At 53.2% G+C, this 18,636-nt stretch overlaps 6 protein-coding genes across 6 annotated transcripts; 4 read left to right on the forward strand and 2 right to left on the reverse strand.

Moving 5' to 3' along the window:
• Positions 1 to 1,405: 1,405 nt before the first annotated feature.
• On the reverse strand, positions 1,406 to 1,897 carry MAA_09451 (uncharacterized protein; the record flags this gene model as incomplete). Its single annotated transcript, XM_007827449.1, has 1 exon — positions 1,406 to 1,897. One exon carries the CDS (start codon positions 1,895 to 1,897, stop codon positions 1,406 to 1,408), a length of 492 nt encoding a protein of 163 aa, XP_007825640.1.
• A 1,347-nt stretch (positions 1,898 to 3,244) lies between these two features.
• MAA_09452 (Major facilitator superfamily domain protein) lies at positions 3,245 to 4,875 on the forward strand (the record flags this gene model as incomplete). The annotated part of the gene is made up of 3 exons (XM_007827450.1): positions 3,245 to 3,593; positions 3,688 to 4,378; positions 4,446 to 4,875. 3 exons carry the CDS (start codon positions 3,245 to 3,247, stop codon positions 4,873 to 4,875), a joined length of 1,470 nt encoding a protein of 489 aa, XP_007825641.1.
• A 640-nt stretch (positions 4,876 to 5,515) lies between these two features.
• On the forward strand, positions 5,516 to 6,967 carry MAA_09453 (translation elongation factor precursor, mitochondrial; the record flags this gene model as incomplete). Its single annotated transcript, XM_007827451.1, has 3 exons — positions 5,516 to 5,690; positions 5,745 to 5,773; positions 5,834 to 6,967. The coding sequence occupies 3 exons, from the start codon at positions 5,516 to 5,518 to the stop codon at positions 6,965 to 6,967; spliced, it is 1,338 nt and encodes a 445-aa protein (XP_007825642.1).
• Positions 6,968 to 7,863: 896 nt separating this feature from the next.
• On the forward strand, positions 7,864 to 9,061 carry MAA_09454 (Thioredoxin-like fold protein; the record flags this gene model as incomplete). The annotated part of the gene is made up of 2 exons (XM_007827452.1): positions 7,864 to 8,377; positions 8,457 to 9,061. The coding sequence occupies 2 exons, from the start codon at positions 7,864 to 7,866 to the stop codon at positions 9,059 to 9,061; spliced, it is 1,119 nt and encodes a 372-aa protein (XP_007825643.1).
• A 1,424-nt stretch (positions 9,062 to 10,485) lies between these two features.
• Positions 10,486 to 12,966, forward strand: MAA_09455 (trans-membrane Golgi-localized RING-finger ubiquitin ligase; the record flags this gene model as incomplete). Its single annotated transcript, XM_007827453.1, has 1 exon — positions 10,486 to 12,966. The coding sequence occupies one exon, from the start codon at positions 10,486 to 10,488 to the stop codon at positions 12,964 to 12,966; it is 2,481 nt and encodes an 826-aa protein (XP_007825644.1).
• A 429-nt stretch (positions 12,967 to 13,395) lies between these two features.
• On the reverse strand, positions 13,396 to 15,497 carry MAA_11597 (Heat-labile enterotoxin, A chain; the record flags this gene model as incomplete). The annotated part of the gene is made up of 2 exons (XM_011412512.1): positions 13,396 to 15,232; positions 15,310 to 15,497. The coding sequence occupies 2 exons, from the start codon at positions 15,495 to 15,497 to the stop codon at positions 13,396 to 13,398; spliced, it is 2,025 nt and encodes a 674-aa protein (XP_011410814.1).
• Between the last annotated feature and the right edge of the window lie 3,139 nt (positions 15,498 to 18,636).

Below are 18,636 nucleotides of genomic sequence, written 5' to 3' on the forward strand. Positions count from 1 at the left end.
TGCCTGCAGTATTGTCGCCAAACGCGGTTGGAGAGCCAAAGACGCGACCAATCGACGAACTTGGAGGTTGGGCTAGTTGGGTATTCCAAGCTCCAGATGCCCAGTGCCCAGTGCCCAGTGACTGGCCAGTGAGCGACGGTGAAGGAGGCCGCACCGGTTGACCAGTAAGGAAGGCAGGAGCGGACGAGCGACAAGCAGACGGAAGGAGCAAGTGAAGCAATGCAAAATGGGGCAAGGCACTCGCACGAAGGCAGGAGCCAGCGGTGAAGACAAAGAAGTTGCTCTACCAAGGCCGTCGCGGGAGTGCCAAATGGGAACCAGAACTGATTTATGACTGGCGAGACTGGCTCAGGGTTCCAAGACTGCAGACTGCAGACCTGTGCAGAACAGGTGGTTAGAGGCGCAGCCAACCCCATGTACGGAGGAGCAGCGATGACATAGTTGGTGGGGCCGGGCGTGGAAGGGCTGGACAAAGAAGATTCGGCGGACCATTGAAGCGCCAGGGGACATCGGGGGCACACAAGTTGACACAACAGGCCACTCGCTGCAGACGAGCCCTTGACTAGGGAGTCGGGTTGCTCCAGGCCATCTGGACACACGGGCGCCCGGGACACCGAACACGATACGGAGCCGACGGGATCAAGCGTTGAAGTCTGTATTACCCAGTGCTCCGAGCGGCCCCTGGCAAGCCTGCGCCTGGTCCGTGGCGCACCTCAACAGTGAAGATGAAAAGTCAGCATTGGCACTGGCACAAGCACCAGTGACCCCTCAGCGGGCGGCCCGCCCGTGGCCCCACTTAAAACTCTGGGCTGCATTCCTACCCCTTGCCCTGGTTGTCGCTTGACACGCGGGCAGTCAAGGACCCATCCCAAACATCTCGTGTCAAACCACTCAACGCCACATCTCACTACCCTAGAGTAGAGGCGGAACCGATTTCTCACCAACAAATGCGTTGTTTCACGCTGCGCTGACCGGTGCAGCATGTAGTTGGTTCAATGTTCACTTCACGCGGGCATAATGGCTACTTGTATACCGTTATTGAACGGTATTTACCGCTTAAGTACTTCCGGCAGAGTCCATGGCTCAAGGAAAAAGTGGCTGGGTTAAACCGCCAAGTTGGCTAATGCTCCCATCAGCTCATGCCCCAGCTTCATCTGCACGACAAGAACCGATCTTCATGCGAGCAAAGCCAGCCTCCGTAAACCCACCACTACAGCCGCACACTGACCAGACATAAAATCCGGGCCAAGACGAACTGCGCCCAGAAAACAAGTAGTCAAGAAGCGCACACCTCACACCTTCCTCATCTCATGTCAAGGCCACGAATTCATTTTCACAGACTCATTGATAACATTACACGTGAATAGCCCTTTATTCGCCCAGACGCCAAGTCCACGCCGCCCTCTCAATCCTCCAGGAACTCCTGAATATCAGCATCCTCGTCCAGCGCAGCCCTTCGCCTCTCGTCCTCCTCCAACAGCTCCCTCAGCATCTTTCGTTGCCGCACGCGCGCCTTCTGACCCCAATCTGAGCTGGTACCGTCGGCCCCCGCATTGTCGTCATCCGCGTACAGCTTCTCCTTGATGCCGCGGTATTCGTTGGGCGTGAGTTCCGGGTGAGGCAGCTTGTCGTCCTCGCCGCGAGCTGCCCTGTCGTCCCTCTCCATCTTCTCTACTGCGCCCTTGGTGACGGCCTTGAGGAAGTATGGCCGGAGGAGCATGTATCCGCCCGCAATGACGACGATGCGGATCCAAGACTGCAGGGTCATGCTGTTGAAGCCTTGCGAGATGTTGCTGGTGGCGTTCTGCCCGTACTCGGAGAGACGCGCAACGATCTGGCCGAGGAGGTTGAGCGCCGGCGGCTGCTCGGCATCGACGGGCTTTGCTTGCTGGTCCATGATGGCGTTGCGCCCGAGCCGATTCGCTTCCGGGTGGGAATATGATGGCTGAGGTTGCCGCGAGGTGAGTTGTTCGCTGCGCCAAGAGTAGTGATGCGTCTTGGGACAGCCTGTGACTGGAGGTGAGATGTAGTCGACAGAAAATTGTTTGTGGCAGGTGGATCCTTGGTATGTACGGAGTAAGTACTTGTGACTTCCGGGGCGGTTGAAAACAATGGATGCTCCGGCGATGCAGAGTTTGGCCCGGCTCAAACACGATCGAGAGTGGGAAAATGACGGAAATGAAACATGGAAACGTGAGATTGGCAATGTTTTCTTGCAAAAGACTTTTCTTTTCCCATGGGGACTCCTTGTCCGGAGTGCCCAGGTCTTGCTGATGCAGCAAGCCTATTGGTGGGTTCCTCCGATGACGCCGGTGGAACACCCCACATGGGCGGCCGTGTTCCCGGCCGATGGAGAACAGAAGTATCTCTTTAGCTGCGGAATGGCTCGCGGAGACTCGCGTACCTAACAAAATTGTATGGCAGAGCAGTCTCCACAAGCCATTCCGCATCTAAAGAGATCAGTCTCTTCGGGGGACGTTCAAAGGCAACCTCTCAATGTGGTCATCAACCGTCAAACGTCAAGTGCTTCGGCAGCGCAACGCGCCTTCGCCTTCTTGTGCGTGCGTGGTCCCGGGCTCGGCTTTTCGTGCTTGGGTTTCCGTCAGCAATGCACCTTTGTGCGCCAGAGTGACAAGGCGCCATCAATGCATGCCTGCCAGCGGTGTCGTCCTGAGAATTCGAGAAGGTGCCGGGAATCACGAATCATTCTCCCCCGTACAAAATCAGTGTCACAACGCTGAAAAAAAGAAAGCCTCTGTTGCCCGTCCGAGCCAGCGCAATGCGACGGTATTAAGGACTCTTCCTTTCTTCTTCTGTCCCCATTCTCCACAGGTGGGGGCTTCGATATTGGTCGCTATGGCGCGATTCAGGCACATCAAATTCTTCAGTGACTCAACGGCCAAGGTTTAGCGGCGGACGGACCTTGATTTCCCAACGAACCAGAATCTCGACGCGCGGGATGGCCCCCCACACAGCCGTGCCTTGGTTTATAATACATGTACTGTAGTTGAACCATTGAGCCGAGGTGCTGCAGCCACTAACGTATGTATTGTACAGGATCTTCCATTACAACCTGGGTATGCTGGCCGCCGGCCCGGCAAAGTTGCCGCTGCTAAAGGTTTGGTTAAAAGTCGTTACCGGTCCCCTCTCCACGCTTTCCTACGAAAATTGCCTTTCTCCCCATCTTTTCTGTCCAAGTTAGCCCTGTAACGGACGTCAGGGAGCAGGTCGTCTTGGAAACAAGATGACGGAAAAGCTGGACCAAACCGCTCAAGTCAACAAGACTTTGAATGGTTCAGATTCCGGTCTAGACGCCCTTGCGCCGACGCCAAGTCGCTGTACGCAAAAACTGGCTGAGTCAGATGCGGCTATGGTACAAGGTGAATGGATTGCTGAAACGGGTGCACAGGTCTCGCGTCAAGTCTCTCGTCAAGCCTCTCGTCAAGCTTCTCGTCGTGATGTTGAAACTGCGAGCCAAGAGCTCAGTGATTCCACCGACGATGACGACGACTTTCCTGATGGCGGCCTAGAGGCTTGGCTGGTGGTGCTAGGCGCCTGGTGTGTTTCGTTTTGCAGCTATGGTTGGATTAATAGTGAGTGACAAAATGCCCTTGGACGCTTTGCCATGTCTAAACCATGTATGATTCTCAAAACTGCAAGCCGTAGATTGCTAACCCCCTTTGTTAGGTGTTGGGACCTTCCAAGAGTATTACCAAACTGGACCTCTCAAGGAGTATACTGCAAGTCAGATTGCTTGGATCCCGTCAATGCAAATCTTTCTCATGTCGTTCTTGTCGCCATTCACAGGAAGAATCTTTGACAACCATGGTCCAAGATCCTTACTCCTCGTTGGATCTTTTTTGCACGTCTTCGGTCTTATGATGGCGTCATTATCGTCCGAGTACTATCAGTTCATGCTTTCCCAGGGACTCTGCAGCGCCATTGGTGTTTCTGCCAGCTTTTTGGCGGCCATTGGCTCTGTAAGCGGCTGGTTTAAGAAGCGTCGTGGCACGGCGTTTGGAATATTCGCCACCGGGTCCAGTCTTGGAGGCGTCGTGTTCCCAATCATGCTCAGCAACCTCATCAAGACTGTTGGATATGGGTGGGCCATGCGCAGTGCTGCCTTTATCATCTTGGCTCTTCTCATTGTGGCCAACTTGACCATCAAGGCTCGACACGTGAATGGACGACAGGCGCTTTCGAAAGAACTTCTGGCACGTCCATTTCATGAAAAAACGTTTTTGCTGTTGCTTATTGGTCTTTCCTTGGTGCCGTTTGGTCTGTATACACCAATCAATTTTATCCCTACTGTAGCCAAAGCGGAAGGAATGCGAGACTCCCTCGCTCAAAATCTGATTGCGTTTTACAACGCTGCAAGGTGAGCTCGTGATGAAACTACCTACATCTGCCCGAGACTCTGATTTGTTTCTAACTTGCTTGACCAGCTTGATTGGCCGTGCGGGCTCTGGTCTCCTTGCCGATAGATTTGGACTCTTCAACATCTTCTCGCTAGCCTGCTATGGCGCTGGAATCTTCATCATGGTTCTGTGGATCCCGGGTGGAGGAAATGACGCTGCAACGGTTGCTTTCTCTCTGTTGTTTGGCCTCTTCTCCGGCGCCTACATCGCGCTATTGGGGGCCTTGGTGGCAAGAATTTCGCCAATTGAAGAAGTTGGTTATCGGAACGGCATTGGCCAGTTATTTGGTGCTGTTGGTGGCTTGGTCACAGCTCCAATTGCTGGTGCCATTCTTCAGGGGCCTGGCGGCGAGATTGGGCTGAAAGCGTTTGCTGGAGCGTTCATGATTGTTGGAACAACTGGCATTGTTGCAGCACGAATATCTCAAACAGGCTTCAAACTGTGGGTTAGGTTTTGAGCCATGAAAAGTATTCATTCATCTACTGCTCGGTGGCTCAAGGTTACCAGCGAGCAGATGTTAGTGCGACAGAAAAGCATTCAGAATTTAGAGTAATAATCGAGCGAGCGGTCATGTATTTAAATTGAGAGCAGGCGGATGCTGAGAACTTTTCGAGGCTTTCTTAATTGATAGAAGTGTGATCAGGACTTCAAGGTGTGTTATAATACGAAGGCGCACGTCTTGAGTGTCGTCAAACCTTGTCTTAAACTGATTTGAAATCGGACAACTGAGAGTGATGCTCCTCTTGTACAGCTATGGTCAACGGTAGAATATCTGCCCACCTAGAAGTATATGCTAGCATACTTTCGTATATTATAGTAGATAGCGCGATAGCCAGATACCTGATCTGCCTCCCACTGTAGACGGGACCTCACGTGATGCGCTGGCTGCCACTTGCAGCGGCAGGCACGACTGGCCCCTGTCATGGGCCTTTCCAAGCTGCCGTCCATTGGAGCTCATAAAAATTTCGAAGCGGCGTCTCCATAAAGATCCAATACAATTGTACCCTCCAGCATAATCACCTCCTTTTGCACCAATCCTCCATTCATTCTCTTCTTCAATCGGCGTATTCTGGTTTCAATTATCCGTTTATTTCACAATGTCTGTCGCTTTTAGATCTGTTGCGCCGTTCCTACGGACTGCGCGGCACGGCTTGCGCAGTGGCCGTGTTAACCCCCTTCAGACGGCCATCAAACCCCAAACCGCCTCTGGCATTCTCAACATCTACCGATCATACGCCGTTTTTGAGCGAAGCAAACCCCATGTCAACATTGGTATGCCTGTGAAATGTTCTCTTGAAATAAACTAACTCTAATGTTGATTCCCAGGCACCATTGGTCACGTTGATCACGGCAAGGTAGGATGAGAACGACACAGCCATGCGAAATACCGGACAGCTAACCAATGGCTATTTTAGACCACCCTTTCTGCTGCCATCACCAAGCGACAGGCCGAGAAGGGCCTTGCCAACTTTCTCGAGTATGGCGCCATTGACAAGGCTCCTGAGGAGCGCAAGCGTGGTATTACCATTTCGACCGCGCACATCGAGTACGCTACCGAGAACCGTCACTATTCGCACGTCGACTGCCCTGGCCACGCCGATTATATCAAGAACATGATTACTGGCGCTGCCAACATGGATGGTGCTATTATTGTTGTCGCCGCCTCCGACGGACAGATGCCCCAGACCCGTGAACACCTGCTCCTTGCCCGACAGGTTGGCGTCCAGAAGATTGTAGTGTTTGTCAACAAGGTCGATACCATTGATGACCCCGAGATGTTGGAACTCGTTGAGATGGAAATGCGCGAGCTTCTCAGCACTTATGGCTTCGAGGGTGATGAGACCCCTGTCATCATGGGCTCTGCTCTTTGCGCTTTGAACAACCAGAAACCTGAGATTGGCAACAACAAGATTGACGAGCTCATGGCCGCTGTTGACGAGTGGATTCCTACCCCTGAGCGTAGCCTGGACAAGCCTTTCCTCATGTCTGTTGAGGATGTCTTCTCTATCTCTGGCCGTGGTACTGTTGTCTCTGGACGTGTTGAGCGTGGTGTCCTGAAGCGTGATGAGGAAATCGAGCTCGTTGGCAAGGGCAAGGAGATTATCAAGACCAAGGTTACGGATATTGAAACTTTCAAGAAGTCTTGCGACCAGTCGCAAGCTGGTGACAACTCCGGTCTCCTCATCCGTGGTGTCCGCCGGGAGGATGTCCGCCGCGGCATGGTTGTCTGCAAGCCTGGCACGGTCAAGTCTCACACTCAGTTCCTCTCCTCTCTCTATGTTCTTACCAAGGAAGAGGGTGGCCGCCACACTGGTTTCCACGAGCACTACCGCCCCCAGCTCTACCTCCGAACATCTGACGAGTCTGTCGACCTGACTTTCCCTGAAGGTACGGAGGATGCTCAGGGTAAGATGGTCATGCCAGGTGACAACGTCGAGATGGTTGTGACACTGACCAACCCTAATGCCATTGAGGTTGGTCAGCGATTCAACATTCGTGAGGGTGGTAAGACTGTTGCTACTGGTCTGTGCACCCGTATCATGAAGTAAAGGCGGCATCACCATCATCTTGGACTAGAAGAAGGATCGGAGAGGAGTCGGAATACCACAAGCGACCGTGGATCTATTGGCACCAAAATTAAAAGGAGGAGGTACCTTTGACAATTCTAAAAGCGACACAATAGGAGGTCGAGTTGAGTGTAAGATGTACGAATTCCCATGTTTCTGAGCGAAAAGAGCTCTCTGTATATTCCCAGGATAGCCCTGGAGATCTCTCCACTCTGCTTCTTCCCATTGTCTTGATACTTGTACTTTAGACAGGCATATAGGGTGGAATCAGTAATGCAATAAATTCAACAACAATACACAATATTTGTTACATGAGTATGTTGTGTTGGAATTGGTGATGACGTGAACTAGGAATCATCAGAGGAAGCAGGTGAATTGTTAGTTTATGGAGTTAGGGCGGATGCAGGAGCTTAGCTCAGCCTTAGGCAAAGCCCTTCAATCTCTTGTACGGACTGGGAATTTAACAAGACTGCAATTCTTAACGTGTTTTACAAACGGGCGGCAACCTAATTAACCACCCGTATTTTCCATAAGTGTTCTGTCCCAGAAAATGAGCCAGGGGAGCTTATCTGCGTGGCAAACTGCTGGCGTCTTATCTCCACGTGATTGCATACCCCGACGTTGGTCCCAGCCAAGAGAGCTTGCGTGGGGTAGATATGGTTTGGACATGGTTTCAACGCCGCTAGGGAAGCTTACTGCAAGCTGGCCATCTCGACACATTTCATTTCTAAGCAACAGCCATTGTCAGCCATTCAACCACACAGATCTTTGTTCCATCACCTATTGCTGTAAAGTACAGTTATTCGATTCTTTATTGCTCAAAATCCCGGCCGAAAGCTAATTTTTTATTCTTCCAATCAAGTTCAAAGTCGCCCAGCATGGTCCTCATCAAGAGCCTCGTGCTCGCCGCCGTGGCCGCCGTTGCGACCGCCAGATCCGCCGTCATGGATCTTACTCCTGCAAACTTCGACAAGGTAGTCCTCAAGTCGGGAAAGCCTACACTTGTTGAATTCTTTGCCCCCTGGTGCGGCCACTGCAAAAGCCTGGCTCCCGTGTACGAGGAGCTCGCCCTCGCCTTTGAACACGCCAAGGACAAGGTACAGATTGCCAAGGTCGATGCCGATGCCGAGCGGGAGTTGGGCAAGCGTTTTGGAATCCAGGGATTCCCTACGCTCAAGTACTTTGACGGAAAGTCAGATAAGCCCGAGGAGTACAAGTCTGGTCGAGACCTGGAGAGCCTGACCGAGTTCCTGACGGAGAAGGCTGGGGTCAAGGCTAAGAAGAAGCTGGAGATGCCTAGCGAGGTCGTGATGCTTACTGATAAGAGCTTTGCGGAGACTGTTGGAAGTGAAAAGAATGTGCTGGTTGCGTTTACCGCTCCTTGGTGCGGGCGTAAGTGATTGTCTCTGCGTGCATATCTTGAGCGGGTGATGCGGCTCAATTTTGGGAGTTGCTAACAATATGTGCTTAGACTGCAAGAACCTGGCACCCACGTGGGAGAGCCTTGCTGCCGATTTCGTAGGTGAGGCCAATGTTGTCATTGCCAAGGTTGATGCCGAAGCTCCCAACAGCAAAGCCGTGGCCACCGAACAGGGCGTCACTTCTTACCCGACCATCAAGTGGTTCCCTGCTGGAAGCAAGACGGGCGCGAGCTACGATGGTGCCCGCTCTGAGGACGACTTCATCAAGTTTATCAACGAGAAGGCTGGAACACATCGCGTTGTCGGCGGTGGTCTTGACCGTGTTGCTGGAACCATTGCCGTCCTTGACGCGCTGGTTGCCAAGTTCACCGGCGGCGCCAAGTTGGAGGATATTGTCGGCGAGGTTAAGAGTGCCGTGGAGAAGTTCAACGACGATGCCAAGTATGCCTACGCCAAGTACTATGTCCGTGTCTTTGACAAGCTGAGCAAGAGCGATAATTATGTCTCCAAGGAGCTCTCTAGACTCGAGGGCATCTTGGAGAAGGGTGGCCTGGCCCCGTCTAAGCGTGACGAGATTCAGAGCAAGACCAATGTTCTGCGCCGCTTCGCTGAGAAGGCTGCTGAGAAGGCCGAGGAGCTTAAGGATGAGCTGTAAATGATGGATATGCCGACTGGACTATGAATTGTGGTCAAATTAGGAAACGTGTTGGGAGCATAGGCCCGAGGACATTTTACGTCACATGTGCAACGAAAGTAAAGCAGTACACGCCAGTAGGCTTGACTGGTACATAGAGATGGAATCATCAAAAGGTTATCGAACGAATTAAAAAGAAAACTTGCAAAATGTACAATGTTACTCATCAGCCATTTCATAAAGTAAACACACTCAAGACTTTGTCGAGCCTGAGCTCTCATTTGCTTTGGTCTCTTGTAGGGCCGCCTCTAAATTATCTAGTCTGCGCGACATTTCGTCCACTATTCATTTTGACCATCAATGTCTCATATCAGCAACTGGTCTTGTCTTGCGGAGATTTTCGGGTCGGGGAAAAAAAGTGATTGTGTGTAGGGAGTACAAAAGGGATGATTTTGGTGTGAAACTCACTTTTGGCAAATATCTCGGACGACACGCTAGCGAATTTGTTGGACAGCGTGTTCAACAAGTCCTCTACGGCGGCTGAGACATCAGCGTTGGAGTTATCGGGCGACTGGTCGAGATTTGTCAGAGCTGATAAGCGGGAGATTTTGGAGGTGGCTGAAGGGGAGGGAGGCAAGGAGGGTATTGTTTGAGGGGGATGAGGGGGAGCAGGGCGTCGCGTACGGAGGCTTTGTCGGCGCTGGACCCGGGGTCTGCTGAGGACATGGCAGGGTTTGGTGATTATGGTGAAGACGACTTTGCGTGCGTCATTGAGCGTTTGACGACGGGCGGTAGGCAGCGTCTGGAGAGCCGTTGATGGTGGTTGAGCGTGGGTGGGCTCGAAGTGGTTTGGCAGATGCGACCAGTCAATCCATCCATCGGCACCCCGTACATACCCAGCTAGGTACGTACTCTACCCCAAACAGTTATGGAAAGAACGGAGTCCAGGTCTCTTTCCACATATACGAGGGCACGAGGGCGTGCGTGCCCAAGTGCATTCTGGGCCACTTCTGCCACGGTCCACGGACAATCACCGAACGCGAGAGCGTCCATGACTGAATCCGCTCTCATAGGTTTCCCAGCAATTTTGGGCACTTGGATCATCCACCGCCGACGTTGGTTGTCGGCTGTTTCTTTCGCCAGTTGACCGGGGTGCCGTATGCTGCGGCACTTGCCGACTTGAGTAAGCGACAACGTCCCTAGACTAGGAGGCTTGAGCACCAACACTCCTCATAAACTTTAACCGGTCCGGCCTGCTGCACATCCTCTACCCTTTCAGTCCTTGAACGTTTCAGTTTTTTTTCTCTCATCCCCTCTTGAACCCGCCATTGCAGACATAACCGCAATCCTGCTTGGAGTGCCTCCCGCCGCGCAGCATATCATGGTGGCGACGTAGCACAAACCCTTCTTCCCGCGCTGCGTCCGAGACCACATCGGCCACCAACATGCCTTCTCCAGCGCAGAGTCCAGCAGGTGCCGTCCTTTTCATCCTCTTTCTCGTGTGGATGCTATTCCCAGAAGGCGACTACCGAAGCCAATCTCTCGCCCTGTCCGACTTGGCTGTCGATCGACTCGCGCGATACCGAGATGCCCTCCACGTGCTGAATACAACGAGGTGGGGGGACTTTGCGCCCCAGAACAAAACCACCGACGATGGACGTGAAGCAAAGCATTTGAACCTTACGGGTTTCAGAGAAACAGACGGTTTCGCATGGGACGATTTAGAAACATTCAGACAAAAGGGTCTGAAGCTGAGCCGACATGCTGTTCCGCCCGTGGACGGCCATCAACTTTGGGATGTGGCGCAGGGAGAGGCAATGTGGACAAATGCCTCGGGAACCGTCCATGGGGACTGGGTTCGCAAGCCGGGCTCTGTTTCCCGCGGCTACGACAGCTACAACTTGTCCAGGAGCGTGCCCGAGGTGGAATGGATGGCGCACAAGGTCGAGTGGGCGCGCAACGTGACGGGCAATGCTGGCAGGATGATGCTCCGACTGAGTGGGAATAAGACGCTCACTCATTACGAACAGCTGTCCATGGACATGGCGCCGTTGTCGGGCGGCATCATCCGCAGTTTGAGAGGCACGGCTACCATCGAGGACACCATTGGCTCGGGTTTGAACTGGGAGATGAAGCTCTGGGGCGTCCATTGGCCGCGGCAGGGCGTCATCCTCATGACGACGACGAGCGAGAAGTTTGAAGGCATCTTTGCTTTGCCGCACTTGTCACCTGGCCCGGATTTCTTCCAGTCGAGCCAGATGTTGCTGAACCAGACGCTGGCGCGCGTCATCCGCCGCAAAGAGAAGCACGTCTACGTCGATCAACGGATGCCGTGGAACTCGGACATTGAAAACCCCATGTACACAGCTTATCCCTCACCGCACTGCGAATACATCATGTACGCCCAGGTTCATCCGCCCATTCCTCCCAAGCCGACCGAAGGCCAAGACGCGGCCCCAGGAGCCGTGGGAGACACCATCAACGCCATAGAGTCGGAGCTCCAGTATCCCGTCGGCGCACCCATCCCACGGATACCCAAGCTCAAAATGTCCGCCGTCGTATACTCCCCGGACTGTTCGTTCTTTCTCGAGACCAAAGGACCGCCGGATTACCCGCCCAGCGAAGCCGATCATCTCGTCGGCATGAAGAAGGAAGTACAGACGCATCAAATCAAGACATGGCTGTTGCTCTACGCACTGGTGGTGTTCGGCCAAGTCCGTCTTCTCCGAGACCAAATGAAGGAATCCTTCACGCCGTCCACCATGGGCAGAATTAGCTTCGGCACCATCAGCGCCATGTTGATTGTCGACGGAATGACTTTCACCGCCGCAGCCACATGGGTGTCCTCTGCAGCGGCCACCTTCTTGCCCACGCTGGCACTAATGTTTGCCTCGTTTCTGAGCATGACTATTGGAGGAAGTTTCCTGGCAAAGATATACGAAGTCCAACTCCCCGAGAGCAGAGGCCGTCGCGACCAGTCCTCCTCATCCACCACAACCGCACAAGATAGTTCCGCCAACTCCATCGCCGCAACTCCCACACCAGGTTTACTCCCAGGCCCAGTGACGGCCTCTCAGCGCGTTGAAACACCCATCATCATCCCCTCGGACCAAGATATATCCGCTGAAATTGCCGCGGCTGCCTCTGCCATTCCCACTGCCAACCGTAGCAGCCCTTCCACCCCAGAAACACCAACCTTCCAAGCCATCATCGGCAGATTCATCTTATTCTCTCTCTGCGTCTCCTTCCTCGCCATCTCCTCGTCAACATGGTACCCCCGCCCGCGGTCCGTATTCCTCAACACCTGCGCATTCATCTACCTGTCCATGTGGACGCCCCAAATCTACCGCAACACTCTGCGCAACTGCCGCCGCGCGCTCGCATGGCCCTTTGTCCTCGGCCAGTCTGTCCTGCGCCTCCTCCCCATTGCCTACTTCTGGGTCAAGGAAGACAATTTCCTCTACGCAACCACCGATGTACCTGCGTTTGTGTTCCTCGCAGGCTGGGTCTGGATCCAAGTCGTTGTCCTAGCCGCGCAGCAAATCGTCGGTCCTCGATTCGGCGTGCCGCTCTCCTGGACCCCCGACGCGTGGGACTACCACCCCGTTCTGCGGGAGGACAATCTCGAGGGAGGTGGCCTGCCCATCGGCCTGGTGGTCCCCGAGGAACGAAACAGCCTGGATAGAGCGCTGGCAGGGCCTGAAAAGACCGGTGTCAGGCATATAGATTGCGCCATCTGCAGGGAGGTGCTGGAGGTGCCTGTCGTCAAAGCCGGCGAGGAGGAGTCCAGCGTGTCGGGCGTCTTCGCGCGGAGAATGTACATGGTGACTCCGTGCAGACACATCTTTCATACGGCGTGTTTGGAGAGCTGGCTGCGGTTTAGGCTGCAGTGTCCTATTTGCAGGGACGAGTTGCCGCCCATTTGATGCGTTATTTTTTTTTTTTTTTTTTTTGATCCTTGGTGTTGGGGCTATTTACGACAATGGGGTTTGCTGGAATCGTTTGGGACCGCACTGATATTGCGGAAAATGGTGTTTCATGTTCATTGATTCCGGACAAGTTTGAATCCGGTGCATAAAAATGTATAGATACTGGAATCTGCTTCTGCTGGCAAGGAGAATGTATCATTTGCAATATATAACATCAAATTTCAATTGTAACACTACGACTGGGCCGGAGCACTGTCTACTCCACGTACAGCGCCAGTAGAAAAATGGTCTACTTGACTTTTGAAATAACCACCCGTTAAAATCCTGGGATATCTTGAATTCTCAACGTACACTTTTTCCATCCAAACAACGCCTCGAGTCCAACGCACTATTCCCCCCAAAAGCCACCAAACCGAGGTGGAAAGGCTACCACATAATTCTGGTAGTTCGTACCCTGTCGTCATGGGATCCCTCATGCACTGCTCGCGTGCCCACCCTAAGCTCGGCGAATCGAGCTCGAAGATCAAAGTCAGCAGACTTCACCATGACTCTCTTTTCTTCTGGAATCGGCTCCAACGGCAGCACCGATTCATCCCACCCCATTGAGAGATCGCCGTAGGATTCTTCGATTTGCATGACCCAAAGGCCAATATTGGCTGCCAACTCACTGTCCCACATGCCCTCTCTCCTCGCACTGCTGCGCAACAACTGAATAGCTTGGCGTCGGAGCCTGGGTTCGCGGCACTTGGTTGCCACGACAAACAGGGGCGGTACGATGCCGAGATCTGCGGAAAAGCTGGGCTTGATGTGAGGCGTATTCAGCTTGCCGGCTCTGAATGCGCCCTTGGTGTTTGCGTACTGGTTCTGGTCGTCTTCGGTTTTCACTTTTCCCTCCACGGCAGCCCTGCACTCTTCTGCGCTGACCACCTCCCAGCCAAGATCGACAATGGCCTTGAAATGTGGCAAAAAAGCATCGAATTTTACTTCCGTATCGCAAAACATCATCAAGAATAGAACATTGCTGTTGATCTGAAACATTTTCAGGGCGGATATTCCTGCTTTCTCAATGAGGCTGACGCGTGGATCGAAGCGAGACTGAAAGATGTGCTCGAACGCGACCGCCCAAGAGTCCAGCTCACTCTTCAGGTCTATACCATATTGCCTCCATGATTCTGGCAGCACGTTGCTCTTGTTGTTTTTGGCGATTTGAAGTCGTTCGATAAATTTGAGCAACCTCTCGCACAGCTTATCCGAAGCTAGGCGGGCCTCCAGCAACGACTCGAACCGGGGTGGAACAATTATACTAGGCGGCGATCCGGGCGACCCAATATCTGAAGAAACGGGAGATGACCCACGGGATTGTTGTTGTGGAGTTAGACGTATGACATAAGGTTGAGGAAAGTGAAATGCCATGTCGTATGATTTGGCTTGTATCGCTAACCGGGTGAAAATATTGAGCAAATCATCTTCGATGTACCCTTCCGGACCAGGTGTACGGTGGTTGGGATAAAGGGTTTTGAGTTGTTCGAGAAGGCTGAGACCTGTCTGGATTTGAATAATGGCCTGCTTATGGTCCCCAATGAAAGAATCGAAGCATGCCAAGAGAATACTAGCCATGAGTCGGGTTCTAAAAGACCGTAAGCTCTGTCCATGGAGAAGCATCATTGAATTCATTGCATCAGAGTACTGATTAACGGCAACTTGCCAATGTGACTCCAGGGTCCCTTGAAGCATCTCCTTTTTGTCTGGACTGATTATCGGAATGTAGTGGGATTGCTCCAAAGTTTTATACAGAGCACCGAGAGCAACGACTGAGTGGCGGATGGCTGACTCGGCATGGCACTCCTGCAGAACCCGCTGAGCCCAGAAGTTGGAATTGAAGTATCCCGATAGCTCGGACGAGGTTTGGACGCGGAAGAGCTCGAAATACAAGCCTTCAACTTGCTGGAATCCCAAGGTATTGGAAGGCTGGTGCAACGTAAGCGGAGTTGCGGCAGCCAAAAGGGTATGCTGTGTGACGACTGATTGGCGTTTGCGCCGATTGGCTCGGCGCGGCGGTAGGACTGTTGGTTTGACAATGCTGGAAGAGGCAATTCCAGATGCCGCCTGTGACCGAATCGCCAACATAGGTTTGGGTGCAATCCTGATATCCGCAAGTGGCCTGGCGCTCCGTGGTGGTGGGGGATAGCCCGTGCAGACCTTATTGCTTCTCACGCATTGAGTGCAGGCTGGTCGTAGCTCATCGCACTTGATGCGTCTTTGTCTGTGGGCAACGGTTAGCTTGATTGAGCAGGGCTTGTGTGAGGCAGTATCAGCGAGGAGGGGAGGGTTGCCACTCACTTGCAGTTTGAGCAGCCCGTCTTGACCTTCGGATTACTTCGCCGTCCACGCTTCACAGGCTGGCCATCAGGGCCAACGTGAGCCCCATCCTTGGACGTGGAGCTGCTGGGAGAGACGGTGGAGGAAGTGCATGGTATCGACGGCGAACTGATAGGCCTTATTAGTTGCGACTCCGGCGAAGACGACATGGCGCGTCAGCGTGTTGCGGATTGCGTTTCTTGAGACTTGAGCCCCTGACCGGCCGAGGTCCTGCTCAACGTCGGGTTGAGGAGAGGCAATGGAGTTGATAAATGACGTGAAGTATACTGGGGCGGGCCAAGCAAATATATATGACGATTCACGAGGAGCAGCGCCCATGTATTATACCGTCAGCCACAGAGACCGAGCGGCCGCCTCTGACAAGACGAAGAGGCAAGCGTTGAGTATGGCCCCTGGCTTTGGCTTAGCAGATTAATCTGCCGACGGCAAGCTGTAGACCAGGAAACTGGGACAAAGGCCAATGATGTCGCCAGAGCTAGACCGCAAGAACGCCAGACTGGTTATATGGCGGCAGTGGGAAACGCAAGAGAAATAAGTACTAGAACAAGGCGAGGCAATGTACCATGGCGCCAGCACAAGAGAGGAGCAGGCCTCAGCTCGAGCACCGCCTTGTTCAACGACAAGGACGCGGTGGTGTCATACGTCTGGTCGGTTTATGACGGAGATGGACGATATCATAGGCCACAGACGCCGAGCGAAAGCCTCAAAAGAAAAACTGCCAAAGAAAAAGAAAAAAACAAAGTTTAAAAAAACAAAACAGCTAGTAGATGCCAAAAGCAGGAAGAATCGTCAGCGTTGCAAGAATCTCGGCCTGCTTCGAGTATCTGTGGGGATGGATGTCCAAGCTTGAGAACTGCCGAATTGTACGGAGTACATATGTCGGTAGGAGGCCCTGTTAGCTCAAGCGATAGCACTCGGTACAGAAGATGCAACAGCGGAATGCTACGGCAGCGGTGGAGTAGCGAGATTGATGGCGAAGGAGGCAAAGGTCGACGTGCATCGGCGGCGTGCATAAGGGGGAACTGGGGATTTGGGGATTGGAGATGCGAAGATCCAAATGTCTGCAGACATGGAGTATTTAGTAAACGAGCAATAATATGGATTGCCTGTATGGTGCTCGGCACTCCATCCTGAGCGTAAAAGACCGAAGACTGACACTTGGGCCAAGAGAAGCTGAGGTGGGGCGCTCGAGCCAGTTGGACGAGGAAGGCGCCATTTGAACTGGGGCTCGTTTTGGGCACTACAAGTCGTCAATGGAGCAGCATTAGCGGAAGGTACGACCACAGATCGGACGATGGACGTCGGGTCAATGCAGCAGGTGCCACGGAGCCAGGGAACCTCAGGCTGCCGTTGAGCGTGCAAGCGCGTGCAAGGAGCTGGGGGCAGCTGGCACTGAAGGCAGCTGGCACTGGAGGGACTACGAATTCATCACTCGCTCACCAGACCTCAAGCGCTCACTCACAGTGTTCAAGTCTTGGCTGCCTGGCAATGTACTCCGCAATACCACTGACTTTGCCACATTCAATCAATTTGCGACAGGATGCTCCGAATTACGGAGTGCGACTCTGCATCTGATGGTGCATCAATGTGCCCTCATGTGCGTACATACAGGCCAAGTACCAAAACTTGGCTCAGGGTTGTAGAGCTTGAATGGCCTGACCCCACTAGGAGCCAGCACTGGGGATTTGCGAGGCTACTTAAGTCCTTGGAGCCAGGCGGGATCCTCGGCATTCACGCCCTCGTCTACAGGCTTGGACCTGGACGACACTATTGTCTGCCACTCAACACCCAACTTTAGAACCTTGTCAACATCACTCTATCCGGCCACCCTGCCAAAGCTGCGAGGGTTTGATCTGCACCCGTCGAACCAAGACGGTCTTGGCCACACCACAATAAGTTTGCGGATAAGTCAACCCTGGCCTGAGGAATCGGCAGAATACTCCATACATGTGTGCAAGGAGATTTCCCCGTCCTGGGTCATCGGATCTCGACGAATACTCGATCACCCTCACGGCATACATTGGGGCATGCTCCCTTTCTACGGGGTACTCCGTCCTGTTTTCTTGTGCGGCTAGACGAGGTCCTTCCCGCCCGGGCCACCGAGCAAACGAAGGAGAAATGTGACAGAAGACGCGCATCACAGGAGCCCGGTGCATCTTGTGCACCACCAATGTTGATGCCTGCGAGTGTCTCAACCAGATGCAGCACAGGGAGAGTATGCATCTTTTAGCCATTCGGCTCAGTCCTGGAGCCAACAAGGCCAAAACCCGACCTGGCAAATGCCGACAAGCCTGCTCAACACTAGTGGTCCCTGATCATTACTCAACAAGATGATGGAGGAACTAAGTGCACAATACGGAGTAGTATTATGTACTCGAGTCAGGTTATAGGCTTGTCCCGATGTAATCGTCCCTGAGACCGAGCGGAATGACCCATTTCTGTGTGACAGGGGCCTTCAGACAGGGACTGTAAAGTTTGTATCCAACGCTGCAGGCATAGATTCCGGACTGTTGGACCCAGTTTGCCAGTCCACCACCACTCACACACATGGAGAGAGAGGATAGAGAGAAGACTAGGATTCCGTCGGGAGAGGGAGCCATATGCAGGCACCCAATGCGCCCGAATTACTGGGCCTCGCATATTGCACTCCCATCGTACATATCAACTGCAGCCTCATGAGTGGAACAAGGCGATGCTGCAGGTCGTGTCAGATAGTTGGCCACTACCCCGTACATCCGGACATCAAACCGCTTCTCAACCACTGGCTATGGACTTGAGGTGTCTTGCGGCCAGCCTGGTCTTCTTTCAGAGCTGGCCCGATTCTCCTTGCGCTGCCATGACACGCCTGTATCTCTTGTTGCATCAACTGGTCAGTGGGATAGACGTTTTCACTAGCGTACGGAGCATACTACTTGGCTATGGAGAGACATAGGTAGTATAACGTCTTGCAACAGTCTGGCACGGCTGATCGGATCAACTGCTCATCGGCGTCGGACCGCTAGACTTTACCCCGAAAGGCCAAGCGGATTGCCAGATTACTACTATCATCAAACTACCGTGACCGTCATGCGTATGTAAGTCGTTGGATAGTACCAGCCGAACCGTGGGTTTGAGGGTCTAGTGGCCGAATAAAGCTCGGGTGGCTCTCCCATTGAAGCGAAGCTTCGAGGCTTGGCTTGATTCGCATCGAGAACAACGCCCATGTGGACAAGCCTGACATCGGCGGCCGTAATCGTGCTGTCGCCGATTTTTGTGGAGAGCAGTAGCATCTGGAGCTTGATCTTGATG

Source organism: Metarhizium robertsii, assembly GCF_000187425.2.
Source record: "Metarhizium robertsii ARSEF 23 chromosome Unknown MAA_Scf_10, whole genome shotgun sequence".
NCBI classification, from domain to species: domain Eukaryota; kingdom Fungi; phylum Ascomycota; class Sordariomycetes; order Hypocreales; family Clavicipitaceae; genus Metarhizium; species Metarhizium robertsii.